At 43.1% G+C, this 23,354-nt stretch overlaps 1 protein-coding gene across 2 annotated transcripts in view; it reads left to right on the top strand.

The window, feature by feature from the left end:
• Positions 1 to 23,354, top strand: part of tsl (membrane-attack complex domain containing protein torso-like) — a 43,077-nt gene that overhangs the window by 17,461 nt on the left and 2,262 nt on the right. For both annotated transcript variants that reach the window (XM_011136755.3, XM_011136756.3), the window contains exons 2-3: positions 17,648 to 17,987; positions 19,067 to 19,406. In XM_011136755.3, the coding sequence (XP_011135057.1) occupies positions 17,677 to 17,987; positions 19,067 to 19,406 (651 nt within the window). In that variant the 5' untranslated portion in view covers positions 17,648 to 17,676. The remainder of the gene's footprint in view (positions 1 to 17,647; positions 17,988 to 19,066; positions 19,407 to 23,354) is intronic.

A 23,354-nucleotide genomic window follows, 5' to 3' on the forward strand; every position in this document is an offset into this window, starting at 1 on the left:
GTGAAACGTAGTCTCGGTGACGAATTTTGAGTTTAAGTACGCAAATACAATGTCATTTTAGTCGTTTAACCCTTTGAGGCATAGTGGTAAGTATACTTACCCCACCTATTTATTCTCACATTTTCATGAAATATTTTATATTTGTGGGATTCTTGTCGGGTTTTTTATGTTTTTTAGCTTCTTATATGATATAAAAACATACATGAAAGGTTGAAAAGTGTTTTGCATTTATTATAAATAAACAAAGTGTGAAAAATATACATTTTTACAGAAAAAAATCATTTTCCACGGACTATGAGTGAATTTTTTGTTCAAAATCAAGATTTGGGAGTTTTTTTGAGTCGCTGATTACGAATTTGAGGTTGAAATTCCAAAATTAATTTTCTAAGATAGCGGGTCATCGAATTTTTATTAAATTAGCTAAAATTGTACTCTGGTTAGTTTTTGAGCTCGCTGATTACGAATCTGAGGTCCAAATTCTAAAATTTATTTTCCAAGATGGCCGATCATAAAATTTTTATATGATTAGCTAAAATTGTACTTTGGTTAGCTTTCAAGGTCGCTGATTACGAATCACTGATGTCATCGAAATTATCGCGATTTTTCATATTTGTGGTCGCCATCTTGGATCCGCCTTGAATTTCGAAAATCTGATAACGGACTCGTCATCAGCGATTCCAGAAACCCTCGTATATAAATTTTCATCTGATTCGGATTTTCTGAAAAATACATGCCTCAAAGGGTTAAAAGCCCGAGTCTAATGTTGTAACTCAAAATAAACCATATTCGCAAGATAATTTTCCGACGTGTGAAACATCTTGGAGGTTAATAGAAACATAAAACATTTATTTACTCACAGTAACAGTGTTTTTGCGCATCAGGAAGAGACACACCTACTCGCGGTACATTCAACTCACAACTGACCGATCAGCGCTGACGCCTAGCATATATTAACAAAATTATAGCAATTGACCATCTATCCTCTATGCCCATCTATCCCGGACTTTAAAAGAGAGAGAAAGGAAGAAGAAGCGAGCCGGTTGTTTTCGATGGTGGCCGAGGTATCGTGTGTCCGAGCAGCGTAATATCGCGTTAAGAGCGCGACCAGCTCTTTACCGGCCAGCACGCACTGTAAACCAGTTTATTACGCATTCGCGTTACACGAATGGCTAAATCGCGCCAGTGTCCAAAACATTCGCTTTCTCTCTCTCTCTCTCTCTCTCTCTCTCTCTCTCTTTCTGCCCAAGCTTCCGACTTGCATTAACGCATTGTCCGGTATAATCAACCGCGACACGTGCCGTTGTTGTTTGCATGACGCCGTGAAGCCTGGCAGGATAATATCTGTGAATGCAAATCGTCGCGCGAGCGTAATGGAAAATCTCGCCGATGAGGAAGCTTTATCGCGCCCGCATCTTGCTAATTTTCTCCCGCCGCTCCTTTCTGGAAATCGCCGAGCTGATCGCGGAAACGCAGCCGAGGCCTCTTCGCGGAAGCGCACAAACGAATCGCCTCGCGGCTGCGAAACTGCTCCCGCGGAATATTTATCGATACAAGGCGCGGCTGCATCGGAGCCGCGCACAGCGAACGTGCACCGCTGCGAGCTCGTAATCCTGCTGAGATACTACACTTGCGTCGTCAGATAACGCGACACGCAAAGCATGCGTGCGATTCGTGCATTATCACGCGCGCGTTATCGCGCGGAGACAGTCGTTACGCGTCGAAATTCACGTCACGACTTTTCGCGAGAAGCGCACGCTGCGACGGCAGAGCGCAATGGGCGGGGTTCTTTACCTCTCCCCCCTCCCCCCTATTAAGCTTCTTTATTGTCATTCCGTATACACGTAAAATGTAACAGTACTTGCTAACGAGTGAGGGCATGGTTTTCCGCCCGCGCGCGCGCGCGTGCGAAAGAGAGAAGGAGAGAGAGAGAGAGAAACGGGAATTAATTATATAAGACGGAGAATTAGTACGACGAGCGTGCTGCAATCGCGACAACAAGTGCACGGTTGATTGGAACGGCAACGTTGGAAAGTCGAGTTATCTTCTAGTGTCTTGTAACGAGCATTCAGTCAGTGACCCATAACAATTAACGTCACGGGTAGGGAGCCTTCACGGCACGGAGGGGAAAGCCGATTGACGGAAATGGAGTAAACTTGCGTGATCCGGTGGGGTAAGCCACCCGTGTTTTCTTATCCTTCCGGATTTTTCTAACTGCGTCCTCTCGTTCCTCATGTATCTTGTTTTGTGCATACTTTGTACACACGTGCGTACGCTTGGGAAATATCGACACGCTCGATGCGCACTTTGATCGCGCGGATTGCGAAATCGCGATCAGTGAGAACGACACGAAGAGATCGGATGCGACGGAATTGGATTGTTTACGGAGCGAAAATGAGCGTTTGACGACACACGCGCGTGCGAAAACACAAGGCATTATTCGCAATCGCAGCGATGATCTTTGCATTGCGGAGGATTATTAAAGTCATAATAAAATTCCCAGATTTGCAGTCACCTTCGCGTGTAAACGACAGCGCTTACGACGGCTTACGACGACGACGACGACGTCGGCGACGACAAATGATCGCCTGTCGAAAAACACCGAGTGTATGAGAGAAAACAGCTCGTCTGTTCCGAGGAATTCGATGCACGTGCGTAAAGTCTACAAGCCGATAATGAGGTATCGTGACTCGCCAAGAGATTACGATAACTTTGGTTTCTCGAAATGAAAGTGGCCTTCGGAAGTATTTTTAGCAAGGAACATGCGAAAATTTGTAAAAAAATTTTATCATCAATATTAATGAATTAACGCGAGAAAAATAGTAAAAAAATTCCATGATCAATATTTGTCATTGTTAATAAGAATATTAAATATAAAGGCATATAACCATATTTTAACCATATATCGTGTCAAAAAATTACGTTCTGCTTACAAAAGTAAAATAAAATAATCTACAACTGCCAAGAATGTATTTTTACCGACTATTTATTGTCAATTATTTTTAGTATATTTATTTTAATAAATTTATCTATTTAATAAGACGAAGATTTAAAAGGAATATTCACAACATTTGTTTATGAGCTAAAATATTTGTTTTCCTCTTTTCCGTTTGTAGTTGTTACTTATTTTGATATCTGTTGGTCGGAGAATTAATTTAAAATATCTTTTCTATGTTTCTCGTTAAAAATTTCTCCGAAAATCACTTTCATTTCGTGGGGCCAAAGTTATCGTAATCGTGCCCGATTCGCAACCTTCCGCCCACACGTGTCGCACGTCGGGCAAGATAAATATATCTTGTTTTAAAATGTACTTATCGCAGATACGAAAATTACATGAAGCAATCGCGCCCGTCTAAAGATGAATTGAGTGTAAAATTCGCAAATGATATCGCGAAGAAACGCTGTAGAATTATAAATTGCGCAATAAAACATTAGAATAGGTCACGACAACGCGCAGCCAGCCGCCAACCTTTCGTTCGCGCTTCGGCCCCGTAAAGATGGCGAGATTAGAAAAGATTTCTTCACGGCTAAATAAATAAAGAAACAGACTGGAAATAAGAGCAGCCTCCATATATTTCTTTCTCGGATATGAAACATTGCGTTTAGTCGCACCGAGGGCTAAGTTTATAAAAAGTTTGCGAGTTACGGCGCGTTAAAGCGATAAAGGCAGACTGGGATAACCTGCCGCCGACCGGTTTCTCGCGCATCGCATGTGCCTAAGTAAATTGTAAACAGAAATATCCTTAATTGGAATCAACCATGTTATGAATAAGCAATTAAGGCCGCATCGATATACGTGTCCAACAAGCTGAGCATACATTCGTGTTTAATTAACATACTTGGATTTGTCGCGACCACAAAGACTCGTCTTTCATCTGTAATATACACCCAAAAGAAAGTATTCTATTTGCAAGATGATTTTTCCCATATTCTAAGCGAAGCCTTTTACTTTAGAAAGGATTCCTCTTTCGATAAAGAGATTAAAGTGAAAGTGAAGAAAATTTATTAGGTATTCCAATCGTTTTCCTATTATTTCAAGAGGATTTCCTCTTACATCAATTAATTTTCCTCTTATAGGAAGAGGAATATGTTGATTTGAATGTCGGCTTCTTTTGTTCAGTCATGCTCTACCTCCAGACATGAACGAAAATTTACATATACTTGGTTAAAGAGTTTATCTACAGTTAATCTACAGTTTACAATTTATTGCAAGAAGTTGAATAATATATTCTTTCTTTTAACTACGTTTCATACAATTGATCATGATGAACATCTTTGTAATTATGACGTCCATAACAAAACTAATTGGAAATTTATTTATTATGACGATCTTATTTCATTCGTGTCTACTTATTATAGAACTGGAGCCAAAGTACTTCTGTATACGTATTACTTTTCGCCATATATTAATTTATTACCAGATCATTTTTTCAAATTAACTTGTATAACCAGTATACTGGTATAACCAGTAAAAGTAGTATAACTAGTATAACCAATAAGAATAAAGTAGAGTTAGAATGAATAATAATCCTCTTAAGAAAAAGATTAAACAATCTGTGTAAGAGGAAATTTATATTAAGACCAACAAGATTTGCATTGCACATATAACATATAATCCATCTCATAACTCTAAGAATAAGGTGTTTACAATATTTTCCTCTTAATCTCAGAGGAATCCTCTTCAGGCCATATATAAGAATAAAATTCTCTAAAATTTAGATGATTCCATTTCTGAGATTACTCTTTTCGAGTATACATACAGTGCATTTTATTTATTCTTCGTCTTAATTATTTTTAGCTTTATTTCAGTCTTAGTTTTATGCATTTACAAATGTCCATCGTAAATAACGACGCGCGGAAGTTACATAGGAATCAGCCAGAAGGATGCCCGAGAGAGGAAAATCTTTCTGTATACCTTTTCTCTCATTCTCGTTCTCTCTCTTCTTATTGAAGCTAGTGTATCCGACGATTCAAGAGCGGGACAGCTTTAATTGCACATTGCACATTGCCCTTTGCGTCAACCGAGTAACCCAGCTGCGGCAGATCGAAAGCACGGGTGAAACGAGAAGCGTGCTGATTTATTTAACGAAGATTGCCCCGTTTCGCGCGCGCGCGTATATTTGACTTGAAAATATTGTTTCTGTCTCAAAACGGCATGGAACTCGTTCCGCTAACGAGCCGTAGCTACATCCACTTGGCAGCGCCTTGCAGCTGCACGACGCCGGTGGCTTTCTCGTGACAACATCGCGAAATGAAACTCCGATTCGCAATCGATCTCGCCCGAAGATCTACGCTTCGAAATCTTCATGCCGTCTCGGCTGGAGAGCTAACTAGCCCGTTTCGTTGGGTCGCCTCAATTAGATCCCAGGCGGTTTCTTGTGTGACCATTCGACTCGCTCTGTGATCGCGTTTCCTGCGCCTAATGGGCCGACGCAACGTGCCCCTTTCAAGCCGCGGCCGCGAGGCTACTTAAATAATTCTTCTCCATTGGCTTCTGCGCGCCGCTGCGTATATCAAGCGCCCGCGACAAGCGAATCGCACCCGGCTGTACGCTCAATTATTATCTCCCCCGGCCGAGATTTCTTCGACGTCTCGTCGCCCGCTGCCACTCTCTCACCGCGAACGCTGCCGAGGAGCTCACAAGCGAGCGGACCTTTCGTGCGAATTCGCGCCCCGAGCTGCGTCTCGTCGGTCCTTTGGAGAAGAAGGTAGCCGAAGAGAGAGCCCTCGCGAGGGCTGTCTTGTGCTCTTCGCGCGGTTTACGTAATATAATATAACCTCCTCCTCGTCATCGATTCGATCTCGCAATGACAGGTCCGGTCCGCAGCCTCTCTTGAACGATGACGACGACGACGACGACGACGACGACGACGATGTGGACACGCACGCCGCTAGACACTCGACTAGACAGACTCGACAGACATAAGCGCGCTGTTTATGCGAACGCGCATAAGTGGGCGGATGTTTTGCATAGGGAAATGCGATGCGTGGGCTTCCGCGTAATCGGCAGATTATTCAGCGGGAGCACCGGCGAGTTTTGCATCTCGAGTCAAGATTTCGCATAATGACGAGCGAGTCTCCGGTCCATCTTCGCGTTGCGGACGCGCGCCGCTGCTGAGCGCGACGATACTTGGCGACTTGTTTTTATCGTCGTCGAGTGAGAAGCAACAAGTTCAAAAGTCACGTTGCAGGCTCCTCGTTCGTTTATTCGAGGAACGTTATCCTCGCGGACGCTTGCGAACGCATGTTGCACAATGTTATTTATCGTTCGATGCACCGGCCGACGATCAAACGCGAAAGAACGCGGCGGTTTATGATCCCGAACCGACGTTCGGTTTCGCGTGACTTTCTACTTTGCACTCGCCGAGTGTTTATCACCGCCCGGAATCCTGTGTGTATATTCGCGTGAAATAAACAATCACGCCGCGAATCTCCCTGAGAAAGGAGGAGTTACGTTCGCGGAATCCATCGCGACCGATGCATCGCGCAAAGTTCGTCCAAAGCCGAGAATAAGAATCCGAGAGACACGTCCAGCTCAACGTCGACGAGGAATGTCCGTAAAGTTTTAATCGACCAGGCAAGCCGGTCTTGTATGCTCGAGAGCAGAGGCGAAAGTGCTGGCTGTACCTTTCCGTTTTACTAATTTGGAAGCTAAACTTCTCACGCGCTGTCTCCCGATCGTCCGACAGCTTCTCTTTCGTCCAAGTTCGCTGGCTCGTGGTTTTGCAACTAAGACCGCGAGAAATTTTCCCGAAGGAGAGAAGGCCAAATTTCGAATCATTCATGTTGTTGTACCATCGCTCGTTGAAGTTGTATCATTCTTTAATTCAATTCCATTGTTGTCGACACGTTGAGACGAGAGCGTTTCTGACGCGTTGCAACAATTATTAGGTGTACAAATGAATGATCCAAACTTTTTAAGCGGCTAAGAAATTAAGTTTCAAGTAATCAAATTTCCCCGTTCTTTCCGTAGTTTATGTAGTGTTGACATATAAAATTATATTTAGTATGGCGGAAGGCTCAACACATAAAGGCACAAAAATTATTCAGTTTAATACAGTCAAAAATGGCAATAGCTAAGGTGCATATCCGACACTGCATTCTTTACGAATTCCGACAAGGAAAAAATGCTGCAAGAGCGTGCGAATTGATTTGTTCTTTCCTCGGCGAAAGTGTTGTATCGTACAATGTGTGTGCATTTCGGTTTGGATGGTTTAAAAGCAGTGATTTCAGTCGGAGTGACAAAGAACGTCCTGGAGGCCCACGGAAGTGCGGCAACGATGATTTGGAGCAATTGCTCGCTGAGAATTCAGCACAAACGCAAAAGAGCCTGCAGAGCAGTTAGAAGTAACGCAACAAACTATTTCCAAACACTTACACGAGATGAGGAAGATTTAGAAAGAAGGAAAGTGGGTTCTGCATGAACTCATTGAAGCCAACAAAAATCAACGGGTGGCAGTGTGTCTTTCTCTTCTCAATAAACAGGATAGAAAGTTTTTTTGTGGAAAATTGTTACGGGCGATGAGAAGTGGATATTCTATGACAATAGGAGACGCAGAAAGTCACAGGTAAATCCTGGCGAACCATCAACATCGGTCACAAAGCCAAAACACTTCGGCAAGAAGATTCTGCTCTGCATTTGGTGAGATATGAAGGGCGTGATTTATTATGAGCTATTAAAACCGAATGAAACAATTACCGCGATTCGTTAGCAATTAATCCGTTTGAGTGAAGAATTAGAACGAAAACGCCCGTATAGTGGCAAAGGAGCACGTCCTGTGAAATTGTTGCGTGATAAGGTCACACATTGCTTCTACGACAAAAGACATCATAATGAGTCTTGGCTGGGACGTCTTGCAGCATTCGGCAGACATCGTTCCTATCGATTACCACTTGTTCTGGTAGATGCAACATGCCTTGTCCGATATGCACTTCAAATCAGTGGATGAGATCCGGAAATGACTTGACGACTTTATCGTGCCCAAAGACACAACATTTTTCCGACATGAAATTCATCAGCCGCCTGAAAGATGGCTTAAAGTTATAGGAAACAACGATGAATATTTCGATTAACAAATTTGTTTTATTTTCTCTTAAAATAAACTTTGAATTTGGCTGAAAAATTTGGATTTTATTCATTTGTACACCTAATATCAAGCGTTAAAGAATACTCCACTTCAAAGACAGAAAGAGGAGAGGAAAGAGAAAGAACATACGTTTCCACCGCTTTCGAAAGAGCGATGTCTTTGGTGCAACCATCGACGGGCAAAACGATAGCAGCGCGCGGAACAATCGAGAGATCCCGGGCGTTCCCCGTCTCGACGCTTTTGTCGTAATCTCATGAATATGTATGCTCACTTTCATTCGCGGCTGGTAACTTCGAATCTCGGTATATGGGGCGATCTTCCTTCTCAGATAAACGGCCGCGCTATTACGCGACAGTCGCCACGGATTCGCGCGTCGGGACGACAGTAAAAGGGCTGAGGACCCGCTCGCGAGCGCGACGACATGTTGCGAACCGCCTATCGCTGCGGAAACCGCACGCGGAGCGAGCGGCGATAATAGCGAGCCCGCCCGCGCCGCATCGGCGGCTGATAGCGGCGCGCTGAAAAGCGCGCACGTGCTAAATAACTCGCCCTCGCCGCGTGTGACTCAGCTTCGCTCGCGCGCGCGGGGTTGACCCAGAGACGTTTAGTCACAAAGAATGCGGCTGACGGAAAAATCGCGCGCTGGCCTATTAAGCCCCGGCGGTGATAAATCGAGCGCCATTAGGCCGCACATTATGCACGCGTCCGCCGCGCTCCGAAACGCTCTATTCTATTTCGAGCGGGAACGTATTGATGACTACCTCTCTCTTTCTCTCTCTCTCTCTCTCTCTCTCTCTGCACTCGCAACGCAACGCATTCTCGCCGCCGCGCGAGAGGGTCGACGGGGTTGAGTGGCGACAGGGGAGGAGAACATGAGTTCAACTGAAGAAAGCGATTTTCTCATCGAATGTCGCGATCGCGTCGGGGAAGAATTCTTTCTCCCTCTCCGGCCGTGTGTAATTATGAAGCCTCGACGCGTCGATATTCTCTCGCGGCGCGTGATATTCTTGCAGGCCGCAAAGGCCATCGGTAAGGCCAAGCGCGAGCGAGGCACGAGCGCGTGCGAGGAATGTCAAAGTTTACCGGAGTGCCCGATGATCGAGGAGGCGAGAAACGCCTCGCCGGGGACACGTCCGTGCCGCGGATATCGCCACGGGGATTAATTCGGATCGATCCACCGCCCTGTCCCCGCCCTCCCCCGTTCGCGGGACATTGTGTGAGAGGATTGCGATCGCGACACAACGGGAAAGACGAATTGGGGCGTGCACGCGTCGTGCGGAAGATAAAAACGACGTGGTTCGGTCGACGGCGGAGGGGGGGTGGGGGAGGGGAGGCTATCGCGCGCTTGTTATGTCAGTTAAACGTCGATGCAACGCGCGTTCGCACGCGATCGCGGCCAGCCGTCCGTTATCGTGTAAACGTGCACGATAAATGTCATTTAACTTTTTGTTCTCCATTAATTATTACCGATGGTCGATTGATTATTATGCGCCGCCGCGAAGCTTCATTAAACGTTAAATTAATTTCTATCGCGATCGGCTATTATATCTAGCATTGGACGGTTTCATGGTCCGTTACGAATGCATTATTCGCAGATGAGTATCTATAAATTAATAGTCGCCGGGAAAGGTCGAGTGATTCTCATCGCGAGCATAAATCGCCGCTGAATCGCGGCGTCATATTTACGAAGAAACGATGAGAACGCGCGTGACGACGCGTCGCTGAGCGAAGACGCTTCTTCTCCGCTCGGTCGAGGCAGCAAGCTCTGCACCCCAAAAAGAAAGTAATTTCAGAACAAGTGGAATTATCTAAATTTTAGAGGATTTTATTCTTATATATGAAATCCTCAAGAGGATTCCTCTAACAAATAACACTATCCAACTGTCACTCACCGATTCCAATGAAATTTGGCATGCACGTAGAACATTGAAAAATATTGAACACGTGTTTTTTTATATTGGCTGACAACGCATTTTAAGGGTGGAGATCACCCCTTGATCCCTGAATATGAAAGCACTATTTCAACCCTTCGTACATATTACATGTGATTTCCGTCAAACTTGTTTTCCATTGAACTAATCAGTAAGGGGTTTTTAAGGTCGCTGATTACGAATCTGGAGATAAAATTACAAAATTCAAGATGGTGGGCCCAATATGGCGGACCGGCGGATATGGCAGAAATTTTGAAAAGACGGCTGATTCAAACCAACTTTGATATCTGGAGGTTTTTGGGGCCTCTAATTACGAATCTGGAGATAAAATTACAAAATTCGAGATAGCGGAATATGACGCAATATGACAGATCGAAATTGTACCAGTGAAGGAGGATATTGCCTCAGGCAATTACATTTACTGAATTTAACAATGAATCGGTATTCAAAATTGACCTGTCGCGTCAGTTCTTTTCAGATTAGGAAGTTGGTCTTCCAAAAGATTATTATCCGTCAGTATCCGAGCGGAATATGTAATGATATTCTGACATATCTTGATAAGATGTAGATATAGATAGATATCAGATAGATGTAGATATCTTGATCTCTTATGCCTTATATTTATTCATTTATTTATATTCTATTTATTTATATATTTATTCATATTCATTCATATTATTTACTTAAATTCTGGATTTGAATAGCAAAAAATCTGTTAATGTTCAAAACGTTAATCTTAACGTCCAAAAAATTTATATAATTAATATCTTTGAAAGTTTATAATGAACCTTCTTAAAAATTACAATCTTACAAGTAAAACACATTACAATAATAATAATAATAATAAAGTGCGACAAACGAATATTTTGACTTCCAACTTCAGATTAATTAATCGTAATTAGAGGTCCCAAAAATCTCCAAATACCAAAATGTGGTTCGAATCAGCCATCGTTTTACAATTTCGGTCCGCCATATTGGGTTCGCTTGAATTTTGCAATTTTATCTCCAGATTCGTAATCAGCGACTCTAAAAACCCCTTACTGACTAGTTCAATGGAAGACAAGTTTGACAGAAATCACATGTAATATGTACAAAGGGTTGAAATGGTGCTTTCATGTTCAGGGATCAAGGAGTGATTTCCCTTAAAATAAGTTGTCAGCCGATATAAAAAAATACGTGTCCAATATTTTTCAATGTTCTACATGCATGCCAAATTTCATTGGAATCGGTGAGTGACAGTTGGGTAGTGTTATTTGTAAGAGGAAAATATTGTAAACACATTATTCTTAAACTTACAGGGATTATATGTCACATGTATAATGCAAATCTTATTGATTTTAATATAAATTTCCTCTTATACACAGATTGTTTAATCTTTTTTTAAGAGAAATATTATTTATTCTTACTGTACTTTATTTCTACTGGTTATGCTGGTTAATTTAAAAAAATCATTATTAGGTGGTAAACTTAATTCCTGCCGTTTTTTCGTCTCCGAAATTGATTTGTCTCGAAAAGAAGATGAATGAACCTTAATCAAAGTAATTTCCTTTATTTTCTACTACTTTTTCCCATCTCTTTAGCAACTCAGAGCAATCTCACGACGATAGAACGCGGTGTCTGTCGAGGCGATCCGTTCATCCACCCACCATTTTTGGACTACTTCGTAACTGGAGAAGTGTGTGTCCATAAGTGCGTGTTGCATCGACTGGAAGAGATGGTAATCCGACGGTACCAAGTCTGGAAAGTTCGTTAGATGCAGGAAGACTTCCTTCATTCAAGCTCTAGAAGTGCTCAGCTTCACGCTTTTCGCAACATGCGGTCAAGCGTTATCATGCAAAAGAATGACTTTGCGTCGATTCTTGGCTACGGATGGTCTTTTTCGCATCAACTCGTCACTCAATCGGCATAATTGCTGTTGTTAGCGATCAGCTGTAACGGTTTCATTTGGATGCAAGAGCTCGTAATGCAGCATACCCTCCTAATCCCAAATGCAGAGCAAGGTCTTATGCCCGTGAATATTCCTCTTCGGTGTTGAAGTGGATGGTTGGCCAAGGTCCATCCATGATTTCCTCCGCTTGGGATTATCAAAATAAATCCATTTCTCATCGCCGGTCACGATACGCTACAACAAATCCTTTTTTCTTTGCCTGGCAAGCAAAGAAGTCGCGGTAGACAAACGATTTAAAATGGCATTTTCTGACAACTCATGTGGTAGCCATATCTCTTCCTTATGAATTTTTCCCATGGCATGTAAGCGTTTTGAGACGGCTATTGGAGTAACATTTAACACTTTCGACGACTTTAAAAGCATTTGAGCTGGATTCTCATCGAGTAGTTTTTGTAGCTCAACATCTTCAAATTTTTTCGGCTGTCCGGGACGTTCTTGTCTCTTACGTCAAAATTTCTATTTCGAAAGCGTTCGAACCAAACTCTACATGTTCTTTCCGATAAAATTTCATCATCATACACTTCAGATAATAAGCGATGAATTTCAGCTGCGATTTTCTTGAAGTCGAAGTTGTGAAGAAGCACATGTCGGAAAAACAGCTCGCGGTTCATTTTCAATCGATTGGAAAATCTCTTTGGTGTTGAGAAATCTAACCTGTGAGGATCACTTTCAGCAATGTCTAAACTACAACAAACATGCGACTTCACTGTCGAAACTCGCCAGCGTTGGAGCTGGCACCCTCTAGTAGCGAGCGGCAGGAATTAAGTTTACCACTTAATATATAATTCAAATATAATTGATTTTAATATAAATTTCCTCTTATATACAGATTATTTAATCTTTCTGTAAGATAAATATTATTTATTTTTACTGTACTTTATTCTTACTGGTTATACTAGTTAATTTGAAAAAATTATTATAATGTATATAGCGGAAAATAATACATATATATATATAGATGTACTTCTGACTTCAGTTCTACAATAAATATAGACAGGAATGAAATAAGATCATCATAACAAAAAAATTTCCAACCAGTTTTGTTGTGGACTTTATAGCTACTAAAATGTTCATCATAACCAATTGTACGAAACATAGTTAAAGAAAATATATTATTCAACTTCTTGCAATAAATTATAAACTATATTTGACCAAATATGGGTAAGTTATCTTTGTTATATGTTAAATATGTTACAGCAACACACATCTTTCTTAAAAAGCGTTCCAAATATTCTGATCCATGAATATATGATTATTTTTTCGTTCAGATCAAGGTAGACCATAACTGAACAAAAGAAATCGACATTCCTCTTTATATTCCTCTTCATATAAGAGGAAAATTAATTGACACAAAAGGAAATCCTCTTGAAAGAAGAGGAAAACAGTTAGAATATCTAATATCTAATAAATTTTAGATGAATGACTCACTTTAATTGCTTTATCGAAAGAGGAATCTCTCCTTTTTCTGTAAAAGGCTTCGCTTAGAATATGAGACTATGGGAAAAATCACTTTACAAATAGAATACTTTTTTTGGGTGTGTCGCGCGCTCTGTCTTTGTCACATATTCGTTGAGCGATAAAGACAGAGGCGGGTGCTGTCTGCGTATTGTATGTCACCAAATGGAAAGCACTTGACATCGCGGCGGCTAAACCGCCGGTATCATCACCGCGGGTGAGCCTCCGAGTTCATCAGAGGCAGAGGCTTCCGTTGTTTGATAACAGAAAGGATGGCCGGGCTGATTTCGTTGTTCCCGGTCGAAATCTAATCCATCGGGTCGGCTTCCTTTGCCGCGCGGGCAGACGCGAGTAATTTCATCTGTTCGATTGAACGACGGAAAACTTCATTACTACAGCGCGCGCGCGCGTCGGCGTAATAAAGCCCGCGGGCAAAGCAAAAGTTCCGTCTCGACCACTCTCGGCCACCCTTGATGGGATTCCCAAAGCGAGTTACGCTTCCATTCAACCACATCATTCTCTTCTTCCGCTTGGTCGGTCGTCGACGACGGTGCGCCGTGTCGTCGTTTATGGCGTTTCCGCGTACGACGACGACCCCGCGTCTACAACGAACAACGGCTCCGGCGGGGGGAGTGTCACGTGTATTTGTCTTAACAGTTTACTGTGTATCTTCCTTCCATCTCTCTCCTTCTCCGCTCTTCCCCCTCGCCTTTGACCGTGTAAGACGCGAGGAAGAAGTGCCTGTTCGTGGTGGCAGACGTTTAATTTCGCTTTCACTCGCACTGCACTTCGGACTTACGCTGATTCTGCTGACGGGGCCACGCGGTGTGTGTGCGTGTGTATGTGTGTGTGTGGGTGCGCGCGCAATGGCGCATCTGATACGTTATATTGCATACGGGCGGATACGCTTAATCGAGTGAAAACATTAAGAGACGTGGTATTAATCGTCCCTCATGAGAAGCGCAAGAGGAAATGCGCCGTTCGTTGTCCTAACGGTTCCTCGCTCGACGATATTTTATCTGGGCGCTACTATCAAGCTGCCGAGTTTGTGTATTCACGCAGCGTGTGCGATAAATATCGATATTTGCCGGAAGTTTGTAAACGCGGCGCTTTACCTTCCGACGAGTCGCGTCTTTTCCGTCTCACGACGTATCTCCGCCCCACCCTTCGCAAATTCAAAGTCGGCCTCGCGTGTGCCGGCTGACATTAACCCATTGGCATATTTATTTTTTTCACACCTGACGTCCTTCTGTGCACATTGTTTTTCCTCAACCAGAGTTACTATTTCTCGTCTTCGATCTTACTCGTGTGAAAGAAATGTTTTGAAATATTAAGAGGGGTAGTCCATGTAACTCGATGAAAAAGGCAGTATTTTATGAATTTTTTATAATATTTTTGAATAAAAGTATTAAGCAAATATTTTTGAAACTTTCAGAAGATTTTATTGATACTTTAAACAAGTGGAAAAAATTATTCGCATAAAAGAATAATTTCAATATAGTGGATTTTAAAGGCAATTGTTGGTACCAAAGTGGTTTTAAATGGCCCGCACTCTGGCGTCTGCTGTATTTATCTGAAACCAAAAAACTAAATTTTTCCTAACTCTTTATGAATTTGCGCTGTCGGTGAATTTAAAAATAAAGAGGAAACTTGAATGAAAAAAAGGCACGGTTTTAAAACAGAAATTTCCAATTTTACAAAAAATTTTGCCTTCTTTAAAGAACAAAATTATTTTATTTAATTATTTTGTCAAAATTATAGGTTCATCTGGAAGAAAATGTTTTTATTTAAATATATGCAAAAAATCAGAGTGATTGGTTGAGTGGTTTTTGAGTTATCGTGCGGGCCAATTTCAGAAGAATTGTTTCAAGAAAAACGCATTTAAAGTTTCGAGAAGCAAAAAGTTAAAGTTTTTAATAACTTCCGGCTACTTATTGCTAATCTGCAATTACAGAGCCATATAAGAGTCTTTCCTCTTCCTCGTACAATTAATTTTGCTCTAACAGTTGCTGTTTTCGAGTCAGCCGAGCCTCTCTGATGCTACTCAAGCTGCGGCGCTCCTGTCTTTCCAGTCAGTGTCTATCATAGCTTTCGGCGTAGGTTTTACATAAGACTGCAGAAAACATTTATTCTTTTTCTGCCGATGCTTAAAAGTCGCATGACAAATACAATCCTGCGATTAATCCATTAATTCAAATCCATTGTCGATCAAAGGTCCTGAATTGTTGTCTCGGCGACTGCAACGGCATACAAGTACAAGTTTGAGACCACGATTTCTTGCTTGCTCAAATTCCGCATTTTATTTATACTCACGGCAAATAAGATAGTTTGAAAGTATAGTAAAAATAGTACAAAATTCGATAATCTTGTAACAGTGCATTGGACTCCAATTAGTATTCTCACTGCTAGTACTAGATTTACTTTTCCTGCACTCGCACTCTGTCTTATATTTTCACCTTTTTTATCACTAAATTGATTGCCATGAAAGCATCTTTTTGCCGGCATGGATGTCTGACTGCGTTGCTGCTTAGTTCCTTCCGGATACGACGACATTTTGCCGATTAGAACTGTTCTGCACGGGCCTGACTCGCGTCATCGTCTTCAAAACAACGAAAACAATATTTGCGTGTATTGTGTTGGACATAAAATTTTCCGCAAGAACAGAACAAATGGATTCACATGCTTCAGCAGCATTGTTTCTTTGCTGGAATTCATATCGAGTGTCGAATATAAGATTTTTGTCGTTTATTATATCAACTGTTATTTTTATATGCACCGATGAATCATAATGAATGGCGTTTCAGAAAGCCTAATAACAACATTACAAAAACACAAATTTCAGTTCAGAATAATTACATTAGGGAGTTGAAGAAAAAACTAAAACTTTTGCATACGTCTAATAATTATTAGGTACTTTCTATCGCACGATTTTGTCGTCGTGGAATTTTTGCCAAATGGAGCGTACACGAAAACAAAGTCGTGAAACACAGAGCACTACAATTAGATATAAAAAAGTGATGTAGAGTTAAATTTCTTTTCGGGTCATACAGACCCGAGGGGAACGTAAAGGTTAATAAAGAACGGCCGCGCAATTGTCTCAGACCTCCCCAGCAGGCGGCTGCGAGCGACAAGCGCTAGTCACTTGCAAGGATCATTCGAAACGCGCATCCCCGGCGCATCCTCCGGGGCTCATCAGTGTCGATTTTGCGTTCCTCAAGATGCCTCCGCCTTACGCTCGTGGCACTCTCAACGTCTCGCGCCGACTCTTCATTCAAATTCTAATTAAGAGCTACGTCAATACGTTAATAAATGCCGAGCCGCAGCTGTCTTCCTCCTCTGCTCGTTTCTTCCGCTCGAAGGCGTAAATCGAATGAGAGATCGGCCGGAGGGCCAAGGTGGCGCGGATATATTCATGACAATCGTCCGCGTCATTACGTTGTCCGTTCGTGCAAGGTGTTCGCCTGCGTAGCGAGACGCGACGGAGCGAAACGGATGCGGGGCGACCGGTCGCCCACTCTCGCCGGCGCGGCGCGGCGCGGCGCGGCGCGACGGCCTGGAGGAAGCCCGTGCGGCCGCACTCGCCGTCCTTCCTGATCGCGCTGATACGCGCCACGAAGAAGCGAATTATCGAATCCAGCTGCGCGAGCGGCTAGAGGCCGGCCGGGGGAGAGAGTTCAGGTACGAGGTGCACCAAGGTAGACCAAGGTGCTCGTCCGCCGCACGCAGGTGGGGATGAAGGCCGCGGGCCTTCTCGCTCGTGCAAACACCTCGGTGACGGCGCGCACTTAGACCTACATAATACGAGATAGCACGCTGCAACTCCACGACGACGACGACGACGACGACGTGCGAGCCGCACGTGTGCGGTCGGCGTCCGCGAGCATCCGTAGCTCTCCCCAGTGCGTAGCAGGACTCGCAGGACGCGAGCGTCGCTCCACGAGTAGCGAGTAGCGAGTGAAATCCAGCGGCGGTTTGTCGACTTCCAATTTGTCGACTCGCTGATCGGCCAGGCGAGGCTGATGATTGCCGAAGGGCGGCTCTCGATTTATGGAGATTCCCGCGTGTCGGCAGACGCTCGGCGGAGCGTCGCCTTGACGGTCAAGCCGTCTCATTAAGGATCCCTCCTAAAGGAAGGGAGGACAGACAACGGTGTTGCGTATCTCGGGTTCGCCGTTCGCTTAATGAGCCTCGCTCAGCAGCTTGCGCTCATTATTCACGTTCTGTTTCAGAAATCACTGACCCAGCCAGCCGGCCAGAGATGTGCTCACGCACGCGACTCCTCCTCCTGGCGCTGACGCTCGTTCTGCTGATCGGCAGCCAGGTCCGCAGCGGCAGGTCGCAGCGGCCGCGGCTCGGCGGCGCCGTGAACGTGTTCAGCCGGTATGGCTACCTGAGCATCAGCATGCGAGTGGTGCCGCGGAACGACACGGAGACATGGGTGTTCCGCGAGCCCACGCTCGACGTCTTCAAGAATCCCGCGCCGATGGCGCTCAAGCAACGTCAGCAGGGCAAGACCGGCGCCGCCGTCTTCGACGGCGACTTCCACATGGAGTTCTGCGACAACATCAGGCACGTGCCCCGCGCGCGCGCGCGACGGAGATGGTGCATGCCGCCGTGCGCGTAGACGCTGAAACTATCGACAGTTCTGGGAAAAGATAGGTCGCGCAACGGCACGAGTGTTTGTTTATTTATTTCGGTCTCGTTCGCGATGTTTTAATGAAAATAGAGAAACGCCTCGTTGTATCAGTTCAAGCGTGCGCCGTTGTACGGAGTGTCTGATGATAACATATAAATATCTCGTGTGTGTCTATTGAATCAGAGGGAAAAGTTCCTCTCTACCATTTTGCGAAATTTCGAGGTACTCTCATTAATCCTTCGCACTCGAGGAGTATTTCTACTCGATAATTATATCAATTACACGTGAATTTATTGACAAAATTTATAAAACTTTACATCTTTCAGTTTATTAAGTGTGATACATTTTCTTGTTTTATTGCTCTGTCTTTAAATTATTTCCTGCCAGCACAGCTGGCATTTCGAGTTGCCGGAGTGAATGTCCATGCCAGCTGTGCTGGCATTCCGAGTACAAAGGGTTAAAGATTGGCGAATTATCACGAGCGATACGGCGGATGAGCTGTGACACAGATTCCTACCGTCGTATGCTTGTGGATTAAGTCAAACTGAACGGAAAAGTTCCGTGTTATTTTGCAAATAACCACGTGGATCTTTAATTATCGATGCATCATCGCGCGCAATCAGCCAATCTTCTTCAAGATCAAAAACTCGAAACTTCACGTGATTGTTCGCAAAACAGTAGAGGTATTTTCTCTGCAGTTCGATCTGACCCGCACATGTACGAGAAATTTGAGAGCATGTTCTCATCAGACACTTTGTATAGTTCGAAAAAATCCGAGCGATTTTTACGAGAGATTACAATCGCCGGCCGTTTGGATGAAATTCCACGACGAACGCGGCAGCAAACCGGAAGCCGAATCAAACGTTTTCCCACACACCGCGGAGACCTAAGTACACAGGATACCGGCCATTTTGGCCGCTGTGTTATTTTGAGTTTTGTCAACTCGAGCTTCGGCTCGAGAGGAACGTCGCGATTAGCGACAGGACGTAACGTGGTGTATTCGTTTGTACAGACAGCTACTACAGGCGTACTTCCGCGACTTCACTTTCGAGAAACTCGAGAGGCCGTGGCACGCCTTCACCGCAAGCTGGTCGAAGGTTGCGATAGCCAAACATCTCGGCATTAACTCGTCCTTCATCACGGGCGACCACTGTTACGTCTTGGTGCGCGTCGCGAGATTCCGCGACATTCAACGGCTCGCCGGCACCGCCGAGACGCTGATCCTCGACGACTCCGTGCTGCAGCAAACGGAGAACATCACGCTCGGCGACACCGCGAGCGTCGTGCGATTCATCAGGAACTTCGGCTCGCACTACATCGCCTCGTACATCACCGGGAACTCGCTCTATCAGGTGAGCCATCGGGAAATTCGAGACTGAAACTGACTCGCGCAAAAGCGGCGGTTGATGTTTGATGAACATTCGCCGTGGCAAGTGCGATAACCCGGGTCGGAATTTTGGTTCTATTTGACCGTCAGTATCCTACTTAACGTTAATCTTATACGCTGAGACCTGATATTATTAAGAATGTGATTTAGTTTTAAATACTCAGTCTTTAAATTCTTTCATGCCAGCACAGCTGGCATTCCGAGTTGCCGGGACAAATATTCATGCCAGCTGTGCTGGCATTCCGAATATAAAAAGTTAAAGATTTGCAAATCATCACGAGAGATACGGCGGACAAGCTGTGACATAGATTTCTGCCGTCGTACGCATGTGGATTAAGTTAAACTGAACGGAAAAGTCCTGCACCATTTTGCAGATAACCACGTGGATCTTTAATTACCGATGCATCATTCGCGTGCAATCAGCCGCGCCAAGAAGAGGATTTATTTTTTCAAAGACTGATTTACTTAAACAATGAACAATGAACGAATATCTTAATCAAAATATTTTTCTTCGTTTTTTACAATTTTTTCCCCACTTTCCTGGCAAAAGATGGATTCCGCGACGATAAAAAGATTCTTCTTTGGAGTTGATCCAATTTTCAACCAAATTTCGCACTTGTTCGAAGTTATGAAAATATGTATCCTCTAGAGCATGTTGCTTCGATCGCGACAAGTGATAATCGGATGAAGCAATATCTGGAGAATACGCGGAGTGCGGTAAGATTTCTCATTCCAGCTCTAATAGCGTTTGCTTCACTGAAAATGCAACATGAGGTCGAGCATTGTCGTGAAGAAGGATCATTTTTACGCGTTGTTTTCATTGCGTCGTTTGTTCGCAATTGGTGATTATTTTTGGCTCAATGCTCGCTTCAGTTTGTACAATTGTTGTCGAAAACGATCAGCGGCGATAATTTCACTCGGACTCAACAGTTCATAGTACACAATTCTTGATCCCACCAAATACACAGCAATACTTTTGAACCGTGAATATCGCGCCTCGAAGTGGATGTTGCTGGTTAATCTGGATCAACCCATGATTTTTTTTCGTTTAGGATTATCGAAATATATCCATTTTTCACCCCCGGTAACAATTCGATACAGAGAACTCTTCATTTTTCGTCCGGCGATCAATGAAATGCAACCGGTTCGCAATGGCATTTTCCGATGATTGATGTGGAACCTATTTTCCTTCTTTGTGAATCTTTCTCATATCATGTAAACGTTTAGTAATTGATCCTAATTAACCCGTGTCTCTGGCCGAGAGATCCTCTCAAGAACTTGCGAATGCTAAATTGGTTTTCTGTCACTCGGAGGTGCTGTGTGTGAGCGGGACTTTCGTTTCCATGCAAATTAAATCTCCATTGGTCCTTCAGGATCTACAGATGTTAGCCAATTCGGATCGAAAATGGAGACGAAGTGAGTCAACTCTCGGCAAAAGTTATAACAACAATTTTACAACAATTATTTCAAAACTATGAAATTTATTCCGGTTTTGCAATTGCTATTTATTAGGTAACTTATTCGACATTGACGGCCCTCGAAGACCCGCGGTCACCGCAAGTGTCCGGATTATTTCGCAAAAAGAAAGTCAGCGCTTCTCCCGAAACCGCTTGCGTCGAATTTCGAAGCGACCGCTCTCGTCGTCCGCTTTGTCTCGATTGAAACCGCGATATGCGTGTTTACGCACACAATTTATTCCGACGATTCCGAGCGTGTATTAGTAGCTACCAGGGTTGGCACATCGTAAACTTTTCTTTAAAACAAAAGTTTTAAACATGCTAAAAATTTGACAACTTCAAATATTTCTTCTTTTTTAACGTGTTTTCAACATAAACGCGTTTTCTTTCAGTGTTTAATATAAATTTCGGATGTAAAACTATTGGTGACATAAATTGATCTTTTCATAAAATATCTATTTTTTCATATTCTTGCACATTTTACACTCAAATATATACATTATTAAACAATTATTAAAAAAAAATAGTTATTATATGAAGATAGTTACTATATAAAGATAGTTATTATACTATGTATATTAAATATTACACGTTTTTCATCATCGTTTTCTAAAATATGATTTTTGGACTTGTTTAAAACATATCCAAAACATAGGATAGTTTTAAACAAAATGTTTTGTTTTTTATTTTAAACATATTTTTTATCAACCCTGGTAGCCATTTGGCGTTACAATCGATTTGCGCTCGTGTTGACGTGATTCATTTTTCCTTTCTGAGAGATCTAAAGCCGCTCGGAACGCGCGAACGTAACTCGTTCGCTCCGATGAGAGGAAGGAGCGCGGCCGGTGAATACTTCCACGGCTGGAAATGTTCGTTTGAGGCGAAGAAAAGAATCGCGCAAGCCGCACCGTGCACGTGTATTTCCCGTAAGACTGCGGCTTGATCCGACCGGGCCGATACCGCAACGACATGGCAAAAACACAGCATAAAATTTTCACTTCTTTGCACCGGTGCACTCTCCTTAATTATGCGCTCCGTTGATCGCCGTCGCAATCGGCTCGCCGATAGGAAGAGCACAGTCGCGGCGCGGCGCGGCGGAGCCTCAGTTATTTCTCGGAGAGAAGTCAAAGCGGGTCTCGTTCCCATCACACGCTCGTCCGCACAGCCAAGAAATTCGCAGCATCCTTATTTCTACTCACGCGTGAACGCTGCACGAAGGAACGTCACGTTATACACCGCGCGTCTACTTTCCGCCAATAGTTTGCGTCATCGCTTCAATGTCGGTAAAAGTGAAGCGTTGCGTAAGCGTGTCTGCTTGAAATTCGCGATGCCGCAATCCGGAGGTCCAGTCGCGCAGATCTTCATTAATCGCGCGAGTAGCAGCGATAAATCTCCAGGCTTGCAGCGCGGGTGTTGCGATGAGCGTGTGATGAAACGCAGGGGACGGATATTTGTGCGAATTACTCATGGAGAAAAACGATTAATCGAATTAACGTGACGACAAGCGAACCGGACGCGCTTTGGAAGCTCGAAGGAAACGGAAAAGTGTGTTTTTCTTTTTATGAACGAAATTCAGTCGCAACACACGGAAATTCTGTTTCCTTCAACACGAAAGAACATTTTTTTTATTTATTTTATTTATTGTATAATAAATTATTATGCAATAATATATGTCGTACTCAAGGTTGGGAAAGTTACTTTGTAAAAATATATATTCACAGTTACAGTTTTTTCCACTGAAAAAGTAACTGGTCACAGTTACAAATTACTGACCTTCAAAAATAACATGTTATAATTATAGTTATTTAGAAAGTATGTGTCGTTACTTTTCAGTTACTTTTTTACATAGTGTTATTATCTTAAACTTCGTAATTGTGTAAATTCCTTCAATTTTATATAAAAACGGTTTGTTGATTATTATATTCCTCATATTGTATATAATTTTTATAAATTAGATTCATTAATTTAAATAAGCAAATCATATATTTATTCTTTAAGACTATTAATCACAACTAGGCAGAGAAATGCCTAGTTGTTTTCGTTTCCAAGTTTTTACTGTAACTCGAATATTTATGCATATGCTGGCCATAGCATCTTACAATCCTTTTTCGAAGATTGAGATGTTTTATCTATTGCTTGAATTTTTTACATAACTGAAACCACGCAGCGGACTTCACGCTCAATGCAGGTTATATTAACAAATAAGAACTGGCGACGTGCGACGGAAATGTCTAATAAACGTACAATTCTTTTGAAAGAAATACAGGTTGCGTTCGGAGAAGAGACTATCAGCGCTATTGCGTCATTTTATCCTTGTTTTACGTCTAATGAGCGATAAAAATAGATGATGCAATAGCGCGTTTTCCAAATGTAGTTAGAATAATTGCTTATTGGATATCAAGCATCGCATATTGCGTTTCGTGCTAGTCTGCCAGAAATTTCAGTTTGAAATATAT

The sequence above is a fragment of the Harpegnathos saltator genome, unplaced genomic scaffold (genome assembly GCF_003227715.2).
Source record: "Harpegnathos saltator strain DR-91 unplaced genomic scaffold, Hsal_v8.6 scaffold839, whole genome shotgun sequence".
In the NCBI taxonomy this organism is placed as follows: Eukaryota; Metazoa; Arthropoda; class Insecta; order Hymenoptera; family Formicidae; genus Harpegnathos; species Harpegnathos saltator.